The sequence below is a fragment of the Amphiprion ocellaris genome, chromosome 18 (assembly GCF_022539595.1).
Source record: "Amphiprion ocellaris isolate individual 3 ecotype Okinawa chromosome 18, ASM2253959v1, whole genome shotgun sequence".
Lineage (NCBI taxonomy): Eukaryota > Metazoa > Chordata > Actinopteri > Pomacentridae > Amphiprion > Amphiprion ocellaris.
In genome coordinates this window covers 1,154,031-1,174,226 of record NC_072783.1, presented here as the reverse complement: position 1 = coordinate 1,174,226, position 20,196 = coordinate 1,154,031, and the positions used below count along the sequence as shown (strand labels likewise).

The following is a 20,196-nucleotide window of genomic DNA, read 5'->3' as shown; positions in this document are numbered from 1 at the left end:
TTAGTTGATTTTTTTTGTGAATGTTCTTAAAGAAAATGTTAGAAGTTTTACTGATACATATGGAATCACTTTAAATATTTTTAGGATTTTTTTGGAAGATTTTTGCTCAAGAATTTTCTTGCAAAATTTGGGGGATTTTTTAAAAATAAAACTTTTAAGAGAAACTTTTAAGGAATTATTGGAATTTTCTTCCTAAAAGTTTTGCAAATTTTCATAAATTTGTGGAAATTTTTTGCTGAATTTTTGGATTTTTTTCAGACAAAGAAATAATATTTTTGGTGCCCAGAAATGAAGACAACAGGAGGGTTAATGTGACTGCATGCAGTTCAGACTTGTTAGTGGGTCCAACCTTGTAAAATTGCTGTTACAACTTCTACGTAAAAGTGAGCAGGGTGCTCATTCAGATACAGTCCGGCATGTTCAGACACAGTCAGATTAATGAAAGAGAGTGCATGTGTAGAAAGGCCTTAAGTCACTGACCTCCCTGTGATTTGTGTGATTCACGATCACACATATCGGCTCTCGTGTTAAACTCTCAACAAATGATCTCCACATAGAGAAAATCTCCATTAGTCAGTGGTAAATGGCATTTTGCTGTCTGATACGGCTCGGAATTAGAACGACTACAGCGGGATTTAGAGTGAGTTTGACTTCTGATCCCGGTATAAGGCCCAGGACTTCATCCTGCCTTTGGTATTCTGAGACTGGAGATCAAGATGAGGCATTAATCTATAATCGGAGGCTCAGGTGTTGGGATTTGGGTTTCTCGGCTACGAGCTGAGTTCAAAGAGTGCTGATTCTGAGCGTACATCTGTGCATTCTTTCACTCCCAGCCTTCCCCTTCAAGTCTCAGACATAGTAGTAGGAAGCTGCTTGGAAGCTTCTCAAAGACCTGCTCCTGCTTTGATCTGTCCTCAAGGTCACACATACAAAAGCACACACCCACACTGCACACTTCTTTCTATTCTTCTGCACAAAACTATGTATTTTTGGCTATATGGACAGAAGCCCACAGGATGCTAATTCCTGCACCTGTCTCCTCGAAATCCTCCTCCTCCTGCAGAGAAAATGAAATGCACATGAAATAAAATCACTGCTGACAAACGGCGACACGCTTTTCAACCATCCTCCACGACATGACAGCAGCTGTCTCTGCGTCCGCCTCCTACCTGCAGCGTAAACACACTTCTAATGATCTAACGCAAAGCATGCAGTCAGATCTGAAACTGGACTTATGACTCAGCCTCGGCAGCATTCTCAGCACAGGTGTCAGTCAGAGTGATTGGTTTTAAACAAGACCGTGGTCTCACAACCGGTGAAGCTTCGGATCCGCAGAAATATAGAGGCTCATTAAAAGGGAAGCTGTAGTGTCTGGTTGTGTGCTGCCTGTACATGGCAGAAGGAGTGGATTTATAAGTTGTCAAGAGTGGGTTTTTTTTACTCCACAGAGCTGAAATGTTTTCAGGTGTGAGTTAAAGTTTCCATGGATAACCCAATTATTTTACCCTATGTTAGATTTTAAACGCATCCTCCAGATTAAATATTGATTCCCCTCGCTAAGCGTGGATCGCTCACCTGGTGTAGACGCCGTTCTTCCTGCAGAAAGAGTTTTTCACAGACAGACGTCGGTTGTTGAGCTCCAGGGCGGGGAAGCGGCCCTCGTCCAGGCTCACCATGTCTCCGTGGGTCAAGGCGTTGCAGTTGGAGTTGTTACCTGGACAGACGTACAGAGACACTGTGTGACCACAGGCCAGACGGACAGACAGGTTAGCGTCTCAGGGGGCTGATGAATAGGAGTAATCAGTGAGTGGACAAAAGAAGGAATTAACAGATGAAAAACAGACAAACAATAATTATTTAGCTGTGTGGCTGCATCAAAACACGGCTGAATAAATGGAAATGTTGACTCTTGGTCCCGCGTCCTTCAGGCAAATGCAATCATTTACCAACTGCATGTCTTTCAAGTCTTAAAGGTGTAATATTATAAACTTGGTTTTCCTTTCAAAGCTGTGTTTACTGTTAATTAACCTTTCTGATAGTTATTAACAGGTCAAATCTTCAGACTGTTTTTACTTTCAAGTAAACACTCAAGTAGGCAATACTTTATAATTTTGAGAAGTATGCTTATTTACTTTCTTGTCAAGAGTTAGATCTAAAGATCAATGCCATGAAATATGTAGCTGGAACCTGCAGATGTATAGCTGAGCTACCTAAGGCCCAGCTCACTCCAGGAGTTTTAAACAGATTCTGAAATCAGGTTGCATCGCACACATACGGGGGAACTTCACAGATATTCTCCCCTCTAAACTCAGACACGCACACACTAAAAGATTTGAAAATAAGGGCGTATGGCACAACTCAGGATATTGTTAAGATTATTTAGGCAGAGGGAGTAATTAGGGAGCAGTGCGTCACCTCATGGGGAAACAGACACACAAAATGAAGGTTGTGGTGCAACAACTAAATGTTGCTAACAGCATTTTGCACCGAGATAAATAACAAAAATAAGCTGGTCTGAATTAGAAAATGGTTTGGGATTTTGAATAGATTTTGAATGTAGCTAAAGTTAGTCTCAACGGCAAGAAGATCTGGCACTAGTGCGATAATGGTAACTATTCCAATTTTAACTTGTAAAATCTTGAATTTCCATCAGAAATAATAACGTATCTATCTATCTATCTACAGTCTATCTATCTGTCTATCTATCTATAGTCTATCTATCTGTCCATCTGTCCATCTATCGATCGATCGATCGATCGATCTATCCATCCATCCATCCATCCATCCATCCATCCATCCATCCATCCATCCCCTCTCATTACCAAGCAATCTGGGCAAACATCAGTTCAGACTAAGAAACCAGACCAGATCTTTTATTCAATTGTTAGGAGGCACAAAATGGGAAAAACTGGCGCTAAACTCCTGCATCGTGAGCCCCGCCGAAGGAAACAGTTACCCCGAGATGCAAATGAGTGAGTTTTAGAAGTGCTGGTAGGTGGATTTGCTTCCCTCATGCAGAACACTGCTAGCCTGTATCCAATCTTTGTGAACTAATCCAACCTCTTTTTTTTTGGCTGTAGCCGTACATTGAACAGACAGCTACAACAGTGATATTGATTTTCTCATCTAACTCTGAGCAAGAAAGTAAAGAAGGTTGTTTCTCAAAAATGTTCAAGTATTTCTTTGAAGTCCCTCTCTAATCATTGTTTAAACCCCTAAAAACTCCTTTCAGAGCATTAAAAGCTTCATATTTTGAAGTTTTTCTTCTATGAAATGAACCCCTTCCTGCCTGGCCAAGATGCAACTCGACACTCTAAGGTTCTTCCAACTCTTTCTTTACCAACCAAAACTTGTTGCAAGTCAAGCACACCAACAACTCTCCTTAATACTGTAAAACTATTGACTGCTATTCAATGGTAAGTTATATTGGAGTAATTTGGCCAAAATTGCTTGAACCAAAAATCAATTCTGATGAAGAGTAATGGAACAGAACACCACTTCCTGAAAGCTGACAGGATAGGTTCCTTAGGCTTGGTATGTATGAAACCCAGGTACACCAGTACACTCAGCTGTGGTGGTGGCTGCTTATTTCCCCCACGATGTATCATCTAGCACAGGGGTGTCAAACTCATCTGAGTCCAGGTTCCACATTCAGCCCAGTCTGATCTCCAGTGGACCGGACCAGTAAAATCACAGCATAACAACCTATAAATAACCACAACTCCATGTTTCCTTTGTTTTAGTGCAATAAAGTACATTCCAAAAATGCTCACATTTAAGGAATTATCTTTTCACAAAACATTATGAACAAACTGAAATTTCTTAAGAAAAATAAATTCAATTTCAGCAATATTCAGCCTCAGTTTATCATTTATACATTACGACTTCCAGATCACAGAGTGTCTACAAAGGAACACATTTAGTCACCTGGAATTGAATGATATAGTATTTTACTTCATGATCAAAATGACAAAAGTCAGAAAAAAAACAACAAAAACAAGACAAAAAAATAATAAAAATCAGACGCAAAATGACAAAAACGAGACACAAAACAACAAAAAATTAGACAAATGATACAAAACAAAAAAAGAGACCAAAAATGTGACAAAAAGTTACAAAGCCACAAAAAATGGAGAAACGACAAAAATGAGACAAAAAAATTACACAAATGACACAAACAAGACCAAAAATGACAAAAGCGAGAAACAAAACAAAAAAATAGATTGACAACACAAGCGAGACAAAAAACCCACAAAATGACAAAAACAATATACAAAACATCGAATAAAGCAAAACAAAAAATGACAAAAATAAAACAAAAAACACAAGAGAGACAAAAAGGGAAACACAAAACAACAAAAACATGAGAAAAACGACAAAAGTCGGACAAAAAAACCCAACAAAAACAAGACAAAATATGACAAAAATGAGACAAAATGACAAAAGAACAATGAACAATCTAGTATTTTACTTCATGATTAAAACAACTTGTCATGGTCTAGAAATGATTTTAAATTTATAGTTTTACTAATTTACAATCTGCAGTTAATGTCTTCTCTGGAATTTTTACACTTTGAGGGCCGGACTAGACACTCTGGTGGGCTGGTTTTGGCCCATGGGCCTCATGTTGGACACCCCTGACCTAGCATATTAAAAAAAAAAAAACATATAGACATGTTAACAAGGTAAAAAACCTGGATTTTTACTAGAGGGGGTCTTTAAGTAGGACTGAAAACATGTCAAGGCTTATGTCAACAGCTTTGTTTCTTATATTTCCCTCAGAAAAATACACACTGACAAAGCAAACAACTTCCACAGTGAGGGTAATAATAATGTAGGTCTTTCTAAACCCTAGACGCGGAGAAAAATGGTAAACGCTGCAGGCATGACAACTAAGGACGCTTCCTATGAAGACTAGCGTCACAAATCCAGTACAAATGACACGTGTATGTACAGACTCAGTGAAGCGCGTGTAAAATATGATGAATGAGCGTGTCTCCCTGTCTAAACATTTTCTGTGAATCACACATGAATGGGCAATAACATAACTGTTTTGCTTTGACTCCCTGGTGATTGATGAAAAAGCTAACACCGTAAAGTGAGAGTGATAGGCTCGCAGAGCTGCTCCACGCTACATTAATGCTGGGAGAAACCGTCGCTCACCAGGTTAGAAACACTTTCAGTCATCCTGAGACTTACAGTAGCGGGGAGTAGGGGTGGGCTACAGCCAGGCCAGGACCTCCACGGTAGCTCCGGGGCTACTTAAGGTCAACTGGTGGTTATGCAAACACACAGAACAAGAAATAGTGCTGGGCAGGTCCAGCAGAGTGGGCCAGACTCCTAGAGGGGGACTGGAGGCTTTCAGAGTGTCTTTGTGTTGGAGTGAGAAGGAACTTCTTGTTTTTCCTCTGTCAGTCAGAAAGATGGGCAGTGACCCGCAGGGACCCTCCCCTCCCCGGCCTGGCAGCCAAACAGCCACGGCTAAAATGCTGAGCCGAGGGAAATACCCGCTGATGTCAGAGCTGCACTGAATGGACAAGTATCCCTGTTCCTGCTCCTCCCTCGTCTCCTTCACTGCCACTCAAACACTGATCTGATTCCTGCAAAATTAGAATATAACCTTCTCCCGCAAAACTTCTCTGCTAAGTATTTGAAAAGTTCAAATCATTAAATCCCCCCATTAAGTGTTACTGTTTCACAGGAAAATGTCCAGTCATCAGATTCCCTGCGCCTCGGTGCCACCGGGCACGAAGGCCTCCGTGATAGTCAAATGCACCATTTAATTGTGCAATTGTGTGCACTCACCTGATTCGGACTTTTTTGCATATTTCTTGCTCTGTCCCCTGATAATGAGGATGAAAACCAGCAGCAGGATGAAGATGAGTCCCACCAGAGCCACCACCACCAGGAACCACCACTCCTCGTAGAAAGGAGCCACTTTTTGGGCTGGATAAAACACAGGAAATTGGAATTCATGGTTGTTAGAAACATATAGACACATTTCTGTGAAGTCTGAACCACCTTAGGGAATTTAATTAACTCTGAAAGTTAATGGAAATCCAATTCTATTAACAAATGCACGAAAGCTCACCAGATATAGAGGGAGAAGGTAGACTTGGAGAGCCATAGCCGTAGTCGTTCACTCCAATTACCCGGAAGTCATAACTGACCCCCTGCTTCAGTATGTCCATGTTGAACGTGTGCGACGTCGCATCCTTGGGGATGTCCTTGATTAAGATATCCCACAAACCCTCATCTGAAATGGAGTTTAAGTTGAGTCAGAGGAAACTCAGCATTATTTAAACAAGGCAAATATTTAAACAGTGTCAACATGTCATTGTTAACTGGTTGTTTGTTTGTTTGATTTAAGGCTCTGCTCTGCTGGCAGCTCCCCGGGTAATTGATAAGACCTACAAATATTACACAATCCATCAAATTCCCTGCTCTTGTAAAAATTTACAGCAACCAAATCTACAGCATAAACGGCGGCGCGGCCATATTTCAAAGGAAGCAGTGTTAGATGACTCGCTGCTGCTATGGAATTCCTGCCAGAGATCATTTATTACACTTTGCTGCTTGTAAATATCAATGTAAGGTTGAATGTTTTAATGGGGCACACAAACATAAACAAGCGGCAGAGCTCATCCATCACGCTGCCCAACTTTGACCAAAGTTTTGGAAAAAAAAAGCTGATGTCATTTGATCTGAGGAGTGAAACAAGTCATGTGATACTGCAGAGAGTTGTGGCCCCTGGCATCTGGACGAAAGAAGAAAAAGAAGGGGGAAGGGGTGTGAGAGTGCGGTTGGTTTAACCATCTTCACCACCCCCTGGATACTAATCTACACTATAGATTACCATCCAACGGCCCTCGCTAACCTTCTTTCAAATGTAGGGCGAAGTGTTGCTCTCAGTTTTCACTTAGAAAGCGATGAAACACATCCCTCCCCACTATCCATCACCCTGATCGCCCTGCCAGGACCTGTCAATCACGGCTGAAACAGGATGCCAATCGTCTCAACCGCCGCGCCTGAATCAATAACCCATTAAAACAGCGGGGATGCAGACTCCAGGGCAGCAGATGTTGACACTTTAAACTGCTTTCCTTAATCACAGAAGCTAACATGAGGCCAAGCTTTTACTAATGAGGTGATCATGGAAGGAACCCACCTGAGGGTCTGGCCTCGATGACGTAGCGCGTTATTGGAGCACGACCCGGATCCCCGCTTGTCCAGTGGATAGTCAGAGCCGAACTGTAGCGTGTTATAAAGGGTTCTCCTGGGGGTCCGGGGGCTCCTGATAGAGAATAATTAAGAGTTGAAGACAAAACATTGAGAAGATTTAGGGTCAATATGTAATTGAGGGACTTTTGAGGTCCATGGGACGTATCTTGCAAACGGTTTTTATTTAAAAAAAAAAAAAATAATAATAATAATAATAATGTTTTTATGTTCATTATGATCATGTCTTTACAAATTCCAGATTTTTTTATTATGAAAACAATCACTTATTAATAAAAATGGCTGGATATCACTGAAATGTCAACTAAACAACCATCTGAATTTAATACCAACCACCTTCTAATGAGCTAAACAATAATAAAATGAGTTGATTCAGAAATAGTTTGGATTGTGTTCTTTTATTAAGGTGAGATAATCATGACAGATATTTCTTTTTTGGCAATATATCAAATTTTATATGGAAAAGAACAGATTAAATCTCTTTCCACTAAGTTTCCCATTCCAAAAACACCTCTCCAGGAAGTGTGTTAATTCCAGATCACATGACCTGCTCCACATGATGTCATTTCCTCCTGGAGAACAGACTGGCCAGACTCCAAGGCTTTCTGACTTATTTAATAGAAAGTAGTCAACAGGTTTACTACAATATCTGTAGAAATAACTTTACATTTCAATTTTACTTAGTTGTATATATAATATTTTGAAGAATCTTTCTCTAAAATACCGTGTAGTGTTTGGTTATAGGTTCATTCTAGGCCTGAAAACAGCAAAAATGTTGACTATGATACAAAAAGTCCTGCAATTCTAAATCGACCCTCATTTTTCCCAAACACCAGCTCCCAGCAGCTACCTTCGCCCGGTCCGGTGGTGATGTTGGCTTCCACCTCGGGCCCGTAGATGAAAGTTTTGGCCCGGATGCGGAAGTTGTACGTGACGCCGTCGGCCAGGTCTTTGAGCTTGAGCCAGAGGGGGCCGCTCCCCTTCACGTCCACCGTCACCGTCTTACTGACGCCTGGGGGGGAGGGGGAGTGAAGACAGTCGGCACAGGCCACTGAAGACTCTAGACAAACACACCACATTTAGAGCAGGTCTTACACAGGCCAGGCAATGTGGGCGCACACTCAACGTATGCAAACACACACACACACATATACACAGTGATGGAATTAGTAGTGGGAAAATATGTTTGCATTTTGGCAACTGTCATCACGTAAAACATATGTAAAAGACTGCAAATGACATATGAGCTGTTAAGGTCAATGTGATGGTTTGCTTATAGCTGGAGAGAAATGCACACCACAAGATTCTGAGCAGGTTCAGTTAACTTCAAGTGATAATTGCACAGCTTATAAATATATCTTGCAGTGTGCATGAAGCTTTCATAGAAGCCAGCAGCCATGTTGGGCAAAGTAAACTGAGTTGGCTAAGAATGAGTCATTACCATCTACAGGTGTGCAGGGTTCGTAGACCAGACGGTAGCCCTCAATAATGCCGTTAGGGAAGGTGGGCTCGCCCCAGGACACGTTGACGGAGGTGGTGGTCAGCTCACTGAAGTGAATGAAACTGGGAGCACTGGGAGCTGGAACACACAGATGTCAGAGTTTAATGGACAGGTGGCTAATAGTCAATAAACCAAGTATGGGAAAGGAGGTAAGTAAGGTTTTCAGAGGCAAACCTTTGGACATGTGGCAATAAAAATGTCTGATATGTGTGTGGGAGGAAACACAAGCAGATAACATCTACAGAACTGATAATAAAGGATGGCCACAACCAGATAACCACAAGACAAAGGGCTAGTATGGCAGATTTACATACTTAACTTAGCCACCACAATATTTGTATGTAAATACTATATATCATAGGTCCTATAACATGCAGATGAGTGTGTCTTTCAATGTTTTAGCTTAAAATACTGCAGAACTTGTTAATTTTTATCATATATAACCCCTGGTTTTAGCCCTGTAGCTTTAAACACAGCTGAGCTACAGTCATCCAGGCCCCCTTCAGGAAGAAGACTCTCTCTGCGTACTTTGCATGATTTTTTTTAAGTTTCTCTTTGAGTGATCATTTGACATGGAAATATCACTGAATAGTTTGTCAGTCGACCTCTGCGGTGCAAAGTAGCAGTTTGGAAATGAATCTGAAATGACAACCAGTTCACGTCTTCCTGTCTAAATGGGCTACAATCCAATATTTCTACTCATTTCATCGTCCAACAACAAAAACAGAAAATATGTAAGTGAAAGCAGCTTTATTGGGAATTCTGCTGTATTAAAATGCAGAACCCGTGAGCACAGAGAGCAGGAAAGAAGCATTGAAGCTTAAACATCTTCATATGTGAACAGCTTTAATGTTACACCTTCCAGTTAACAAATAACATTTCATTATATTAGAACTCTAAAACTGTACAGATTAAGTTTGAACAAATTATCCATAGGACAATAGGTCTGAAAGTGTATGGAACCTTTTAAAAACAATGATTTGAGTACATGTGGACCACCTCTTAGCTCATCTTCAATACCTCAAAAACAAACCTCTTTAAACTCCACTACTAGACGTCAGCAACAGGTGTGGAAATTTTAACATCTGAGCCACCTAAAGGCTCTTTTAATCTGTGTGTCTGGAAAAAATGAACTTTTCTTACTGCATATCCAGATGTACAATTGTAAAATTGCGTGTGTTGCAGTTCTGCAGCTAAAATCCATTTCCTGAATGCTTTGGATCAAGCCTGTGTCCTTGTTCACAAACTAAGCTGCATTGATTCGGTTTACAGCACAGTTTTGCTAAACTATATAGAGTTTAAAAGGCTCAACATTACTCAGGTCACAGCAGTTCACCATCACAATGACCATTCTCAGCCTGCAGACCCCATTACAGCCGGCTGAGCTTGTGACACCACTGTGCTTGAAACACTGTTTGGCCTGTCGTCTTTAAACTAGTTGAGCAGAAGTTGAGACGCTGGCAGTAGACAAAGCCTCTTTGTCTTCTAAAAAGATGGGATAACTATCTCCCTAATGCTCCACCCTCCTCCTCCTTCTTCCAGCTTGTCATCTGCTTCCTCCTCTGAAGGAAACCAAGGAGCTGCGAACACCTTCTTTTTTTCACTTTTTAATAGTCTGAAACATATTAGTAAAACACACCAAAAATGGGTTCCTTCGCACTGGAGTTTCTGGAAGATAAATATTTTTTTGACATGTTTGCAGATGGGGATAACAGCAGAGAGTCCCCTGAGCCAGAGGAAGACGAAGGCGAAAGAAAGACAGCAGGGAAAGAAGGGCACGGGGCTGTTCTTTAAATAAAACATGCCTGCGGAGTTAAAACTCACTGACAAAAATTTCATACCTTCTACTTTTCAGACACAACACGTGATCCAGCGAATGAGTTCAGAATGGCTGGACTGATTAGAACCTTATGCTCAGTGTGTGGTTCCGCTAACGTCGTCTGGCATGCTGACAACAATGATTAGCATCATCGTCACATCAAATTCTTTCCTCATGGCTGACTATTCCACTTTGACAGAAGACTCTCCGGGTTCTCCAAACCAACATCAGCACTGCCACCGGTACATAAATATGACAAATAAATGTCATACTTATGAATGTAAGCAGTCTCATTTATCTGCTTTACTCGTCGTCTCGTTACCGTGTTTCAATAATGAGGGATCATATGAAGTAGAGAGCTAATGTTTGCTGCAGAAATGTGCTAAATCAAAGTATTTTGGCGGGTGACAAGTGACATCATAGAGCAAAATCCTAGTTGATGAAGGTAGGAGATGAAGACAGGACCCTCTGGAAGTGGAGAAAAGTTAGCAGATGGCTGATGGAAACTAGCTGAGATACCCTGGACCACCCGGGTGAGGTGGAGATGGGAAGGATGAGGGATGTATGATCTGTTGCTTGGAAAAAAAAGAAACAGAAGTGCAATGAATTTAAAGAATGGGGTCTACAGGCCGATTGGTTCGAAGAGTGCAGACAGACAGACTATTGACGTTGAATATTGAGCGTTAACATCCAGTTTTAAGTTATTTTGAAAACGGAGGTGACAACGAGAGCAGAGCAGCAGGAATACCCATATTCACCGAAAGTTACAGAGACAGAATGCGAGTGAATAAATCTTATAAAACTATGCTGAAGGGTAAACTCCAAGACAGAGTGTGAAACAACACTATTAAGGTAGTAGATGAGGACAGGACCACCAAAGACAATAAATAAAGCAATCTTACCATGGTGAGGTCCAGTTCTAGTGGAGATAAGATATGTTGTGTTAGATGGCAGTTACAGACAACAAACTGAGCTCAGAGATATGACATGAACCTGAAGCTGATCAAATTTGGATAACAAAAATGGAGACTAGCAAAAGAATCCTAGACATCAAGAGATTAAGAAATATTGTAATGAAAGTTTGAGGCAGGCTAGAGCCTTTGATTGGTGAGTGAAAACAATGGCCTGATTGGCTACAGAATATGTGAGTGAGAAAACTATGTCTTGATTGACTGGAGCAAACAAGAGCCTTTGGTTGGTTTAATGGTTCAGAGGCAAAAGAGAGCCTGAGACTGGATGGAGGAAAAAAAAAGAGGAATGAGAGCCAGAAGCAGAAAGACTGTTGGAACAAGAACAAATGGTGTCAAATTAGATTGTAAATGAGAAACCGCCACCAATACACGCTGAGCTGAGGGAACCTAGAGTGTTAGAATAAGGTCTGATGTAAAAGCAGCAGGCGACTAGCGACCCAGCTGATTAGCAGAGGGTGAACTTCACAGGTGCAGAAGTTGCTTCTGAAGGAGAGACCTGAGTACAGCTGAGGGCCTAAATCACACCTGAGCAGCTTGTCTGAAGTGCTGAATGAACCAAGGTTTAGACATAGGATGATTATCAGCGTAGAGCAAGAGGAGACAAAGGAATAAAGAAGTTTCTGAACCTTTGAAATTTCAACCATGAAGCAGAGGGACTGAAAAGGGAATTTATGTGGGTGATAAGTGAACAAGCCCCCAAGATTTGGGAATGAAAAGATTTTTATTAAAAATTGAGTGTTTACTTCAGGATGAAGGAATAAGAGGAGGTATAAAACTGACATGTAGAAGTACAGGCTGGTGAAATAAGGATGTGAAGAAGTGGCATGTTACCAGATAGAAAGGGGCAAATGTTCTCTAGGTGGGATGACTTGAACTGAGAGTTGATGAAGCTAAGCCTATTCTCTTGTAGCGCTTTGCAGATGGAGTCAACTGGATGTGGGAGAGTCCATTATGACAGGACTAAAAGCCAGTTGGCCTGACAGTACAGTCAAATTAATGCTCTGCTTGGTAATTGAGCAGGCAGAACCAGAAGTTCTGATCTGGGCAATTTCCCTTAGAAGGAGTGAATCTTTAATCTGGCAGCTGACGGTCCAAGCGACATCAAACTGATGACCAAATAGAGTTTGGAATCCCATTTGGGGCATGATTTTTGACATGACTTTGAGTCTTGATCGACTAGGTACAGTCAATGGAAGCATGAAGGCACACTGTGGACTTAGGCACTGCAGTTTGGTTACTGCTAGTGGTCTTTTATGTTCTTGTAGGACTTTGGAGTGAAGACTGGGAAATGCAGTCTTTCCAATGCAAAGAGGAGAACGCTGAAACAACAGCTAGGAGGTTAGAGAGAGATGCTGGCAAAACAGGACTTTCTGTTGGTGTTCTCCAGCACCTGCAGGTGGGCATTGATGGATTAAAGGGATGCCATTATAGCCTGGAGATATTGTCCCATGTCCGTGTTCCTGGGAGATGGGCGAGGAGAACCTGGAGTGTTGGGTGTACCATGGTTGGAGGGGATTTTTTTAGTCCTTTTGAGTAATTGGGTGCATGACATGGACACCGGAGCGGGATCGTCAGGTGTAGTGGGAATTTGCTGTGTTGAAGGGACTGGCGGCAGTTCAGATTCACCAGTAGGACTAAAAGATCCAATCCTGAGCTCAGCATGTCAGTTCTTGGGGTGCCAGCAGTTGGAGGTGACCCCTAGATGACAACCATGAGGCACATCTTCAGCTGTGTACCCCAACATCATTGGGTGTTTTGGTCCTTTACCACAAGACACCATGGTTTGGGACAGGTCTACCACAGGCTCATCAGACCCGAGCGTGTGTAGAATGACTTGGACTGACCAACTCCTGCATTTAGGAAGTGTCGAGACTGTGTTGACGTAACGGATTGAAAGCAGTAGAACGGAAAAGATTCACCAGCGATATACCAGAAAACAACTCGGGACGCAAATCGTCAACAGTGAGGAGTCAAGAATAATGTTCACGGGATCTGTGTTGTCAATAATAATGCTACCAGAATCAAATGTGATCGAGATGGAAGGCATTCCTCATCAGCGGGTTTAAAGATGAGCGATGGAATTCCAATCAAATTAAAGAACGTGGTCTAGGGACTGATTGTACAGGCAGATAGATCACTGGATGATAGTGACATTGAAACTTAACGTGATGCAATTTTGACAGAGTGTGAAAGCAGAAATAGCTGAAAGAGTGGAGCAGCAGGAATAATCCATATCCACCAAGAGGAATTAAGAAGCTTCATTTGTCCTCAGCTTATGGATATTCACTCTAAATATTTGTTCTGCTACATTGCTTGATTGCGCTAATCCTGACAGTTCCAGTCAATTATACCAATTAAAAAGTTTACACATCTATTTGTAGAGTGAGATTTACCTGCTTGCTGAGTGCGTCCCCTGGTCGGGGGGCTCCGGGGTCCGTCCCCGGCAGCATTGAAAGGAGCTATGCTGATCATATAGGTGGTGTAGCCTGTCAGGTTCTTAAGCTTCACCCCTCCTTCAGGCATGAACAGAGTCCGCAGACGCTCCGTCTCATTCTTACGCTGGAACTCCCAAAAGTAAATCTACATGAAATACCACAGGCATAAATAAATATTAAAGCATGCCTTCAGATGCTGCTCAGGGAATACAGCTATTTCTGCTCCTATAAAACTCGGTCCCATTTCAAACTTGCTTAAGGGAAAGACACAATTTCATTTTATTCCCTGCAAATGTTTTCTCGAGCAACAGACTAAACTGTTCATTGGAAGCCCCTGTGGAAAACAGTGTTAGCTGAAAGTGTAAAAATGTCCATTTAGTGGTGATTAACATTCAACAGATCCAGTCTCTAGTGAGTCTTTATGATGTAAATATCTAATGATAAAAGTGGAACACGGTGTATAATTGTACTATTGTTATATTATAAAAGCAGGGCTATGAAATGTGTTGCTCCAGAACCAAATGATAAAAACCTGACCTTGTAGCCCTGGATGTCTCCATTCTGTGCATCCACAGGTGGAGGGTCCCAGGTGACGTCCAGCTGGGTGGCTGTTGCAGACTGAATGGCCACATTCTGGGGAGGAGCTGTAGGCACTGGAGCAGCCAATCAGAGAATTAAACACATGGTAAAAGAGGATAGCTTTCTGATATCACTGCTATCCTCATAGTGTGAACAGGCAGCATTACAGCTTAACCCTCTGAACCCCTCTGAGCAGTTTCTGGGTGTTTTATTTACTTCTGACTTTATTTTCAGTCACTGTATGCTCATTTTTCACTGTAATATAAAGTCCTGCACCTCAATGGAACCAGCGCAACCATAGCTAGAAATAGAGACAACTCAAAAAATGTTTTCTGTGCAGTAAAACAAAGTTATTATAATATTACAAAAATTGAAAAAATTGTTTTCTACATGTGCAACATTTTTTCAAGTGTCCACAGGTGACACCAACACTAGAAAGCATTCTGACACTGCATGTTACAGATATTTTACTATTTACACTTTAAATTTGTTTCCATACTTGTCTTATATCTGCTATGTGTGAACACAGCCTGCAGTTCAGCCTAGTTTAGCTGAAAAATCCCTTAATTTTTGTCACATAACTCTTGATTGCTGCTGAGACAGTCTTAGCTTCATGGCTGCACTAAGAAGTACATCATTTTTAGTTTTTTTACATAATCTGTTTAGAGTAAATGTTTCATTTTTGAAAATTTTTAAAAATGAAATAAGCTCCTCTTTCCATTTTTATCAAGTTTTTCCTGTCATGCAAACACCTTTCATTTATTTTTAAGGCAAATGTCAACCTCCTACAGGTCTACTGTATAAATAAAGTGATTTTAGTGAAATATAATTACATTTTCTGAAAGAACGGCACATTACAGATGGTTTGAAAAGTCGAAAATCCAATGATCCCTTCATTTTTTACAGTTTCTGGCTCTACTAAATAATGTAATTTTGGTGCTTTTTTTTTTGAAAACCTCCTGGTGGGTTTTGGGATTCAGAGGGTTGAAACTGAAAACTTTTCATCGCAAACAGAAAAGACAAATTACACCCAGAATCCTAGCATGCCTCTAAATGAGATCACTTCATCAGACGGGAGGCTAATCTGCACTGCGGGTGGAAAATAAGTTTATAAATTCCAGAAAGCAGACATACCTGCTTCTCCGACAAACACCTCCTGTGGTGGGCTGGTTGGACCCTCGCCCACAGCGTTATACACACTCATGCGGATCTCATAGCGCTTGTGTTTACTGAGCTCTGCGGCAGAGGTAAACAATGGGGGATACAATGTTTGGAATTATTTTAAACACTGGTTTTAGACTTTAAATCCCCAGTTTGGAGCATCACATTTTCCCATCCACAAGGTCAGGAGGTCAGCTGAGCATCTGATACATTTCTTCCACGTTCCCCAACCAATCTGTTAACCCTTCTGTTGCCCTCATTTACTGGCAGCAAAAAATATTGTTTCCTTGTATGAAAAAAATACACAAATTCAGCAAAAAAAAATTTCCCCAAATTCATTAAAAAAAATGCAAAATCTTTAGGAAGAAAATTCTTTAAAATAAAAATTATATATATATATATATATATATATATATATATATATATATTTTTTTTTTTTTTTTTTTTTTTTTTTTTTTTTTTTTCAAAAAAATAGTAAAATTCTTCCAAAAAAATCCTAAAAACATCTAAAGTGATTCCATGTATATGGGTAAAACTTCTAATATTTTCTTTAAGAACATTCACATAAAAATCAACCAAAATCCAGTGAAATTTGCTGGATTTTGGTTGATTTTTATGTGAATGTTCTTAAAGAAACATTTTTTTTAAACATTTCTTTTTTTGCACTAAAAAAATGTCCAAAAATTTCCCAAAAATGTTGAAAATGTGGATTTTTTCACTGTGAAAATATGCATTTTTCCCACATTTTCAAACTTTAAAACGGGTCAATTTGACCCGCAGGACGACACAAGGGTTAAAGTAGACAGTGAAATATTAGTCATGATCCCTCACTGGCTTGCCACTCACCCCTGCAATGCTGCTATAAGGAATTTACAACCACTTTTCTAAATAATGTAAATGTAATTACTTTTGCCCTGAGAACACTTTTCTATTTCAATCACAAATTCATGGAGGGAGATTGTAATTATGAGGCTGTTGAATGCTGCAGTGTGGAGGTACAGGGAAAATATGCAACCATCTGCTTTTGTAGTGCTTTTCCAAATAAGCTGACATGTGCAAACCCAAAGAGTGTGTTGGACTAGGCGGGCTTGTGTACTCGGTGTCCAAGAATGTGTGTGTACAAAGCGCTCCACTGGCCTCGGTAGACATGTTTGTACCGACGCGATGCGATTATAAGCAGCCAAATGTTGTGTTAATTTCCTTGACACTGCTTTTCCTGTATCGCTATTCAAGGCAGCCGGGTACTTGAGACATATGGTGAGATCCAAGAGGGAAAACAAAGAAAAAGAAGCTTTTTTTAACCTAATTTCACTGGGATGGAGTCACCGAGTGCTCATTTGTGTGTGAGACGGAGACAAACACTGCAAAAACTCTAAATCTTACCAAGTCTATTTGTCTAATTTTTAGTCACAATGTCTCATCCCACTTGATTTAAGATAAATTCACCTAACAAGAGACATTTCAGCAGATGGAGGGACTTGTTTTAAGACAATGCACCTCAAATATCTTGTTAGGTCAAACAATCTTGAAATTATCTTGTTTTGAGTTGAATTTTACAAGAAAACTCAAAATAAGTTTAACCCTCATGTCGTCCTGCAGGTCAAATTGACCCATTTTAAAGTTTGAAAATGTGGGAAAAAAATATATTTTCACAGTGAAACTTCTGATGTCCACATTTTCAACATTTTTGGGAAATCTTTGAACATTTTTTGGTGGAAAAAAAAAAAAATGTTAAAAACGTTTCTTAAGAGCATTCACATAAAAATGTTCCTAAAGAAAATATTAGAAGTTTTACTGATATATATGGAATCAATTTAGATATTTTTAGGATGTTTTTTGGAAGATTTTTACAAATTTTTTGAAAATATTTACAAGAATTTTCTTGCCAAATTTGGGGGATTAAAAAAAAAAAAAAAAACTTTTAAGGGAAATTTTTAAGAAATTATTGGAATTTTCTTCCTGAAGGTTTTGTAAAATTTCAGAAATTTGGGGAATTTTTTTGCTGATTTTTTGGTATTTTTTTCAGAGAAGGAAACAACATTTTTTGGTGCCCATAAATGAAGACAGCAGGAGGGTTAATACATCTCAAATGAGGAGGTTACATGAAAGCAAAAATCCATTTTTGAGGGAAAAACTGCAATTTTTTTTTTAGCATATCTGGTTTATTTTAAGACACTTAAGCTTGACAATCCTGGTAAAATATAGCTTAAAATAAGTTTTCCCAGCTATATTATATATTATATATATATATTATATATATATTTTTTAAGATCTAAATATTCTAAATATCATATCTTGTTTCAAGAAATCTTACCAAGCCCTTTTTCACTTGTTCTATTGGCAGATTTTTCACTTATTTCAAGGTACAAGTTCCTTGAAATAAGTTTTTATTTCTTGTTTTGAGAGTTGCATTTTTTCCAGTGAAGCAAGAACTTACTGTCCAAGTCGTACTGCGCCAGGGTTGCGTCACTCAGGTTTCGGATGCTGTAGGGGGCTGTGGTGGGGAGGCAGGAGAAGAAAAGGGTGATAAAAGAAGGTAAAATGAGAGGGAGGCAGCAGACAGGACAATGGCATTAGCGGTTCAAAGTGTTATATTTTCATTGTGGAGAAGGGCAGCAATATTGTCATCAAACCTCCCGCACAATCACAGTGATCATAGCGGCAGAATGACTCGACAAGAGTAAAATTATAGGCTGAGTTGCAGCGAGCAGTAGAAACAGAGTGGCTCCTGAGTAAACCTAATAATAGCCTGCTGCTGATGACCACCGATCACAAGACGAAATGTTTTGCTGCGAAGTGTTGGGACCAGTGGGGAGATCTTGGTAACAGAACAGGCTGGTGAGAAAGTTTTCATCTAATGGAAATCATAGTGCTGCTGACACATAAAGACTGCATAGGAATAATCAAGCGTGACGGAGGCTCAGAAGTCCTGAGAATGTGTTCGTGAAGCAAAGTGCAGACGTTGCAGTTATTTTTTTTCCTGAATTAGTTCTGATGTGCCATTTCTGTTGCTTCTTTAAGGTCCATTACAGTTCTTTATATTCATAATGCAGCATTTCGGATCACAAATACAACAGATGCAAACACAGCGATGGAAGCGCTGCAGGATGAAATGTATTTGATTCGGGATTGAATAGTGTAGGGCAGGGGTGTCAAACATGCGGTCCGTGGGCCAAAAGTGGTCCTCCAGAGGGTCCAATCTGGCCCTCAAAGTGTAAAAATTCCAAAGAAGACATTAACTGCAAATTGCAAATTAGTAAAACTATAAATTAAAAATAATTTCTAGACCAAGTTGTTTTAATTCTAAATTAAAACACTAGATTGTTCTTTTGCCATTTTGTGTCTCTTTTTTTTTTTTCCAAGATGGCGCCGTGAGAGCTGCAGCTAGTTACAGCAGCTCCAGTTAACTGTAGGTCTGTTTAGTTATTTTTGTAGTTTTCTTCCCTTTTTAAGTTTTTTTCATCAAGTAGGTGTGATGCTTTCGTACGGGACAGACATGGATGTGCAAATTGCGCTTCTCCTACTTTGTTTACTACTGTTTTCGGAACTTTTTAAATCCACATCTGGTGACCCGTTCAGCCACGGCTCCATTGTTTACAGTCGGGAACAGCTGTTGGTGCTGAGCCAGGCCAGGCCGCCGTCGTGGGAGAGACCAGACATCCCAGCTGAGCTCCGCAGAAGGAGGAGAGGATGCCGGGCAGGACTGAAGCGTCGGGAGAAGAGGAGACGCTACAAGCCGTCCGTTCCATCTGTGATTATGGGGAATGTGAGGTCTCTCCCGAATAAGATGGAAGAACTGACGGCGCTGACCAGGCTGCAGTGGGAGTATAGGGAGAGCAGCCTCACGATGTTCACGGAGTCATGGCTGAACGAACTCACTCCGGACTCACTTTTAACTCTGGACGGATTCCATCTGGTCAGAGCGGACCGGAACGCGAGGGAGAGTGGTAAGAGAAAGGGTGGGGGCCTCGCGATGTATGTGAATGAGAGATGGTGTAATGCTGGGCACATTAGCGTGACACATCAGCTCTGCACTAAGGATGTAGAATTACTGGCGGTCAGTCTGCGTCCGTTCTATCTGCCCCGGGAGTATTCACATGTAATAGCCATTACTGTGTACATCCCTCCCTCGGCTGATGCGGCTGCAGCCTGTGAACTCATCCACAGTGTAGTGTCCCAGCTGCAAACATCTCACCCTCAGTCTCTTATTATCATCTCAGGAGACTTTAATCATGCATCGCTCTCTGCCACTCTCCCCACGTTCACCCAGTACGTGACCTGCCATACCAGAGACAATAAAACCCTGGACCTGCTGTATGCAAACATCAAGGATGCATACAGCTCCTCACCCCTCCCCCCACTGGGCCACTCAGATCACAACCTGGTGAGACTGCAGCCCATTTACATACCTATGGTGAAGAAACAACCCCCCACCACCAGGTATGTGAAGAAGTGGTCTGACGAGGCCACTGAGGCGCTGCAGGACTGCTT

General features: G+C 40.8%; 1 protein-coding gene across 10 annotated transcripts in view; it reads right to left on the bottom strand.

The window, feature by feature from the left end:
• The window catches only part of sdk2b (sidekick cell adhesion molecule 2b), a 375,818-nt gene that overhangs the window by 18,088 nt on the left and 337,534 nt on the right, over positions 1 to 20,196 (bottom strand). For 4 of the 10 annotated variants that reach the window (XM_055004187.1, XM_055004190.1, XM_055004193.1 and 1 more), the window contains 10 exons: positions 18,143 to 18,199; positions 15,679 to 15,780; positions 14,503 to 14,618; positions 13,924 to 14,110; positions 8,681 to 8,818; positions 8,090 to 8,299; positions 7,169 to 7,294; positions 6,092 to 6,256; positions 5,806 to 5,946; positions 1,576 to 1,735 (listed from right to left, as the gene is read on the bottom strand). In XM_055004187.1, coding sequence (XP_054860162.1) covers positions 1,576 to 1,735; positions 5,806 to 5,946; positions 6,092 to 6,256; positions 7,169 to 7,294; positions 8,090 to 8,299; positions 8,681 to 8,818; positions 13,924 to 14,110; positions 14,503 to 14,618; positions 15,679 to 15,780; positions 18,143 to 18,199 — 1,402 coding nt within the window. Of the gene's footprint in view, positions 1 to 1,575; positions 1,736 to 5,805; positions 5,947 to 6,091; positions 6,257 to 7,168; positions 7,295 to 8,089; positions 8,300 to 8,680; positions 8,819 to 11,461; positions 11,479 to 13,923; positions 14,111 to 14,502; positions 14,619 to 15,678; positions 15,781 to 18,142; positions 18,200 to 20,196 lie in introns of those variants that run through there. The other 6 variants (XM_055004188.1, XM_055004191.1, XM_055004189.1 and 3 more) reach the window with 5 other exon arrangements.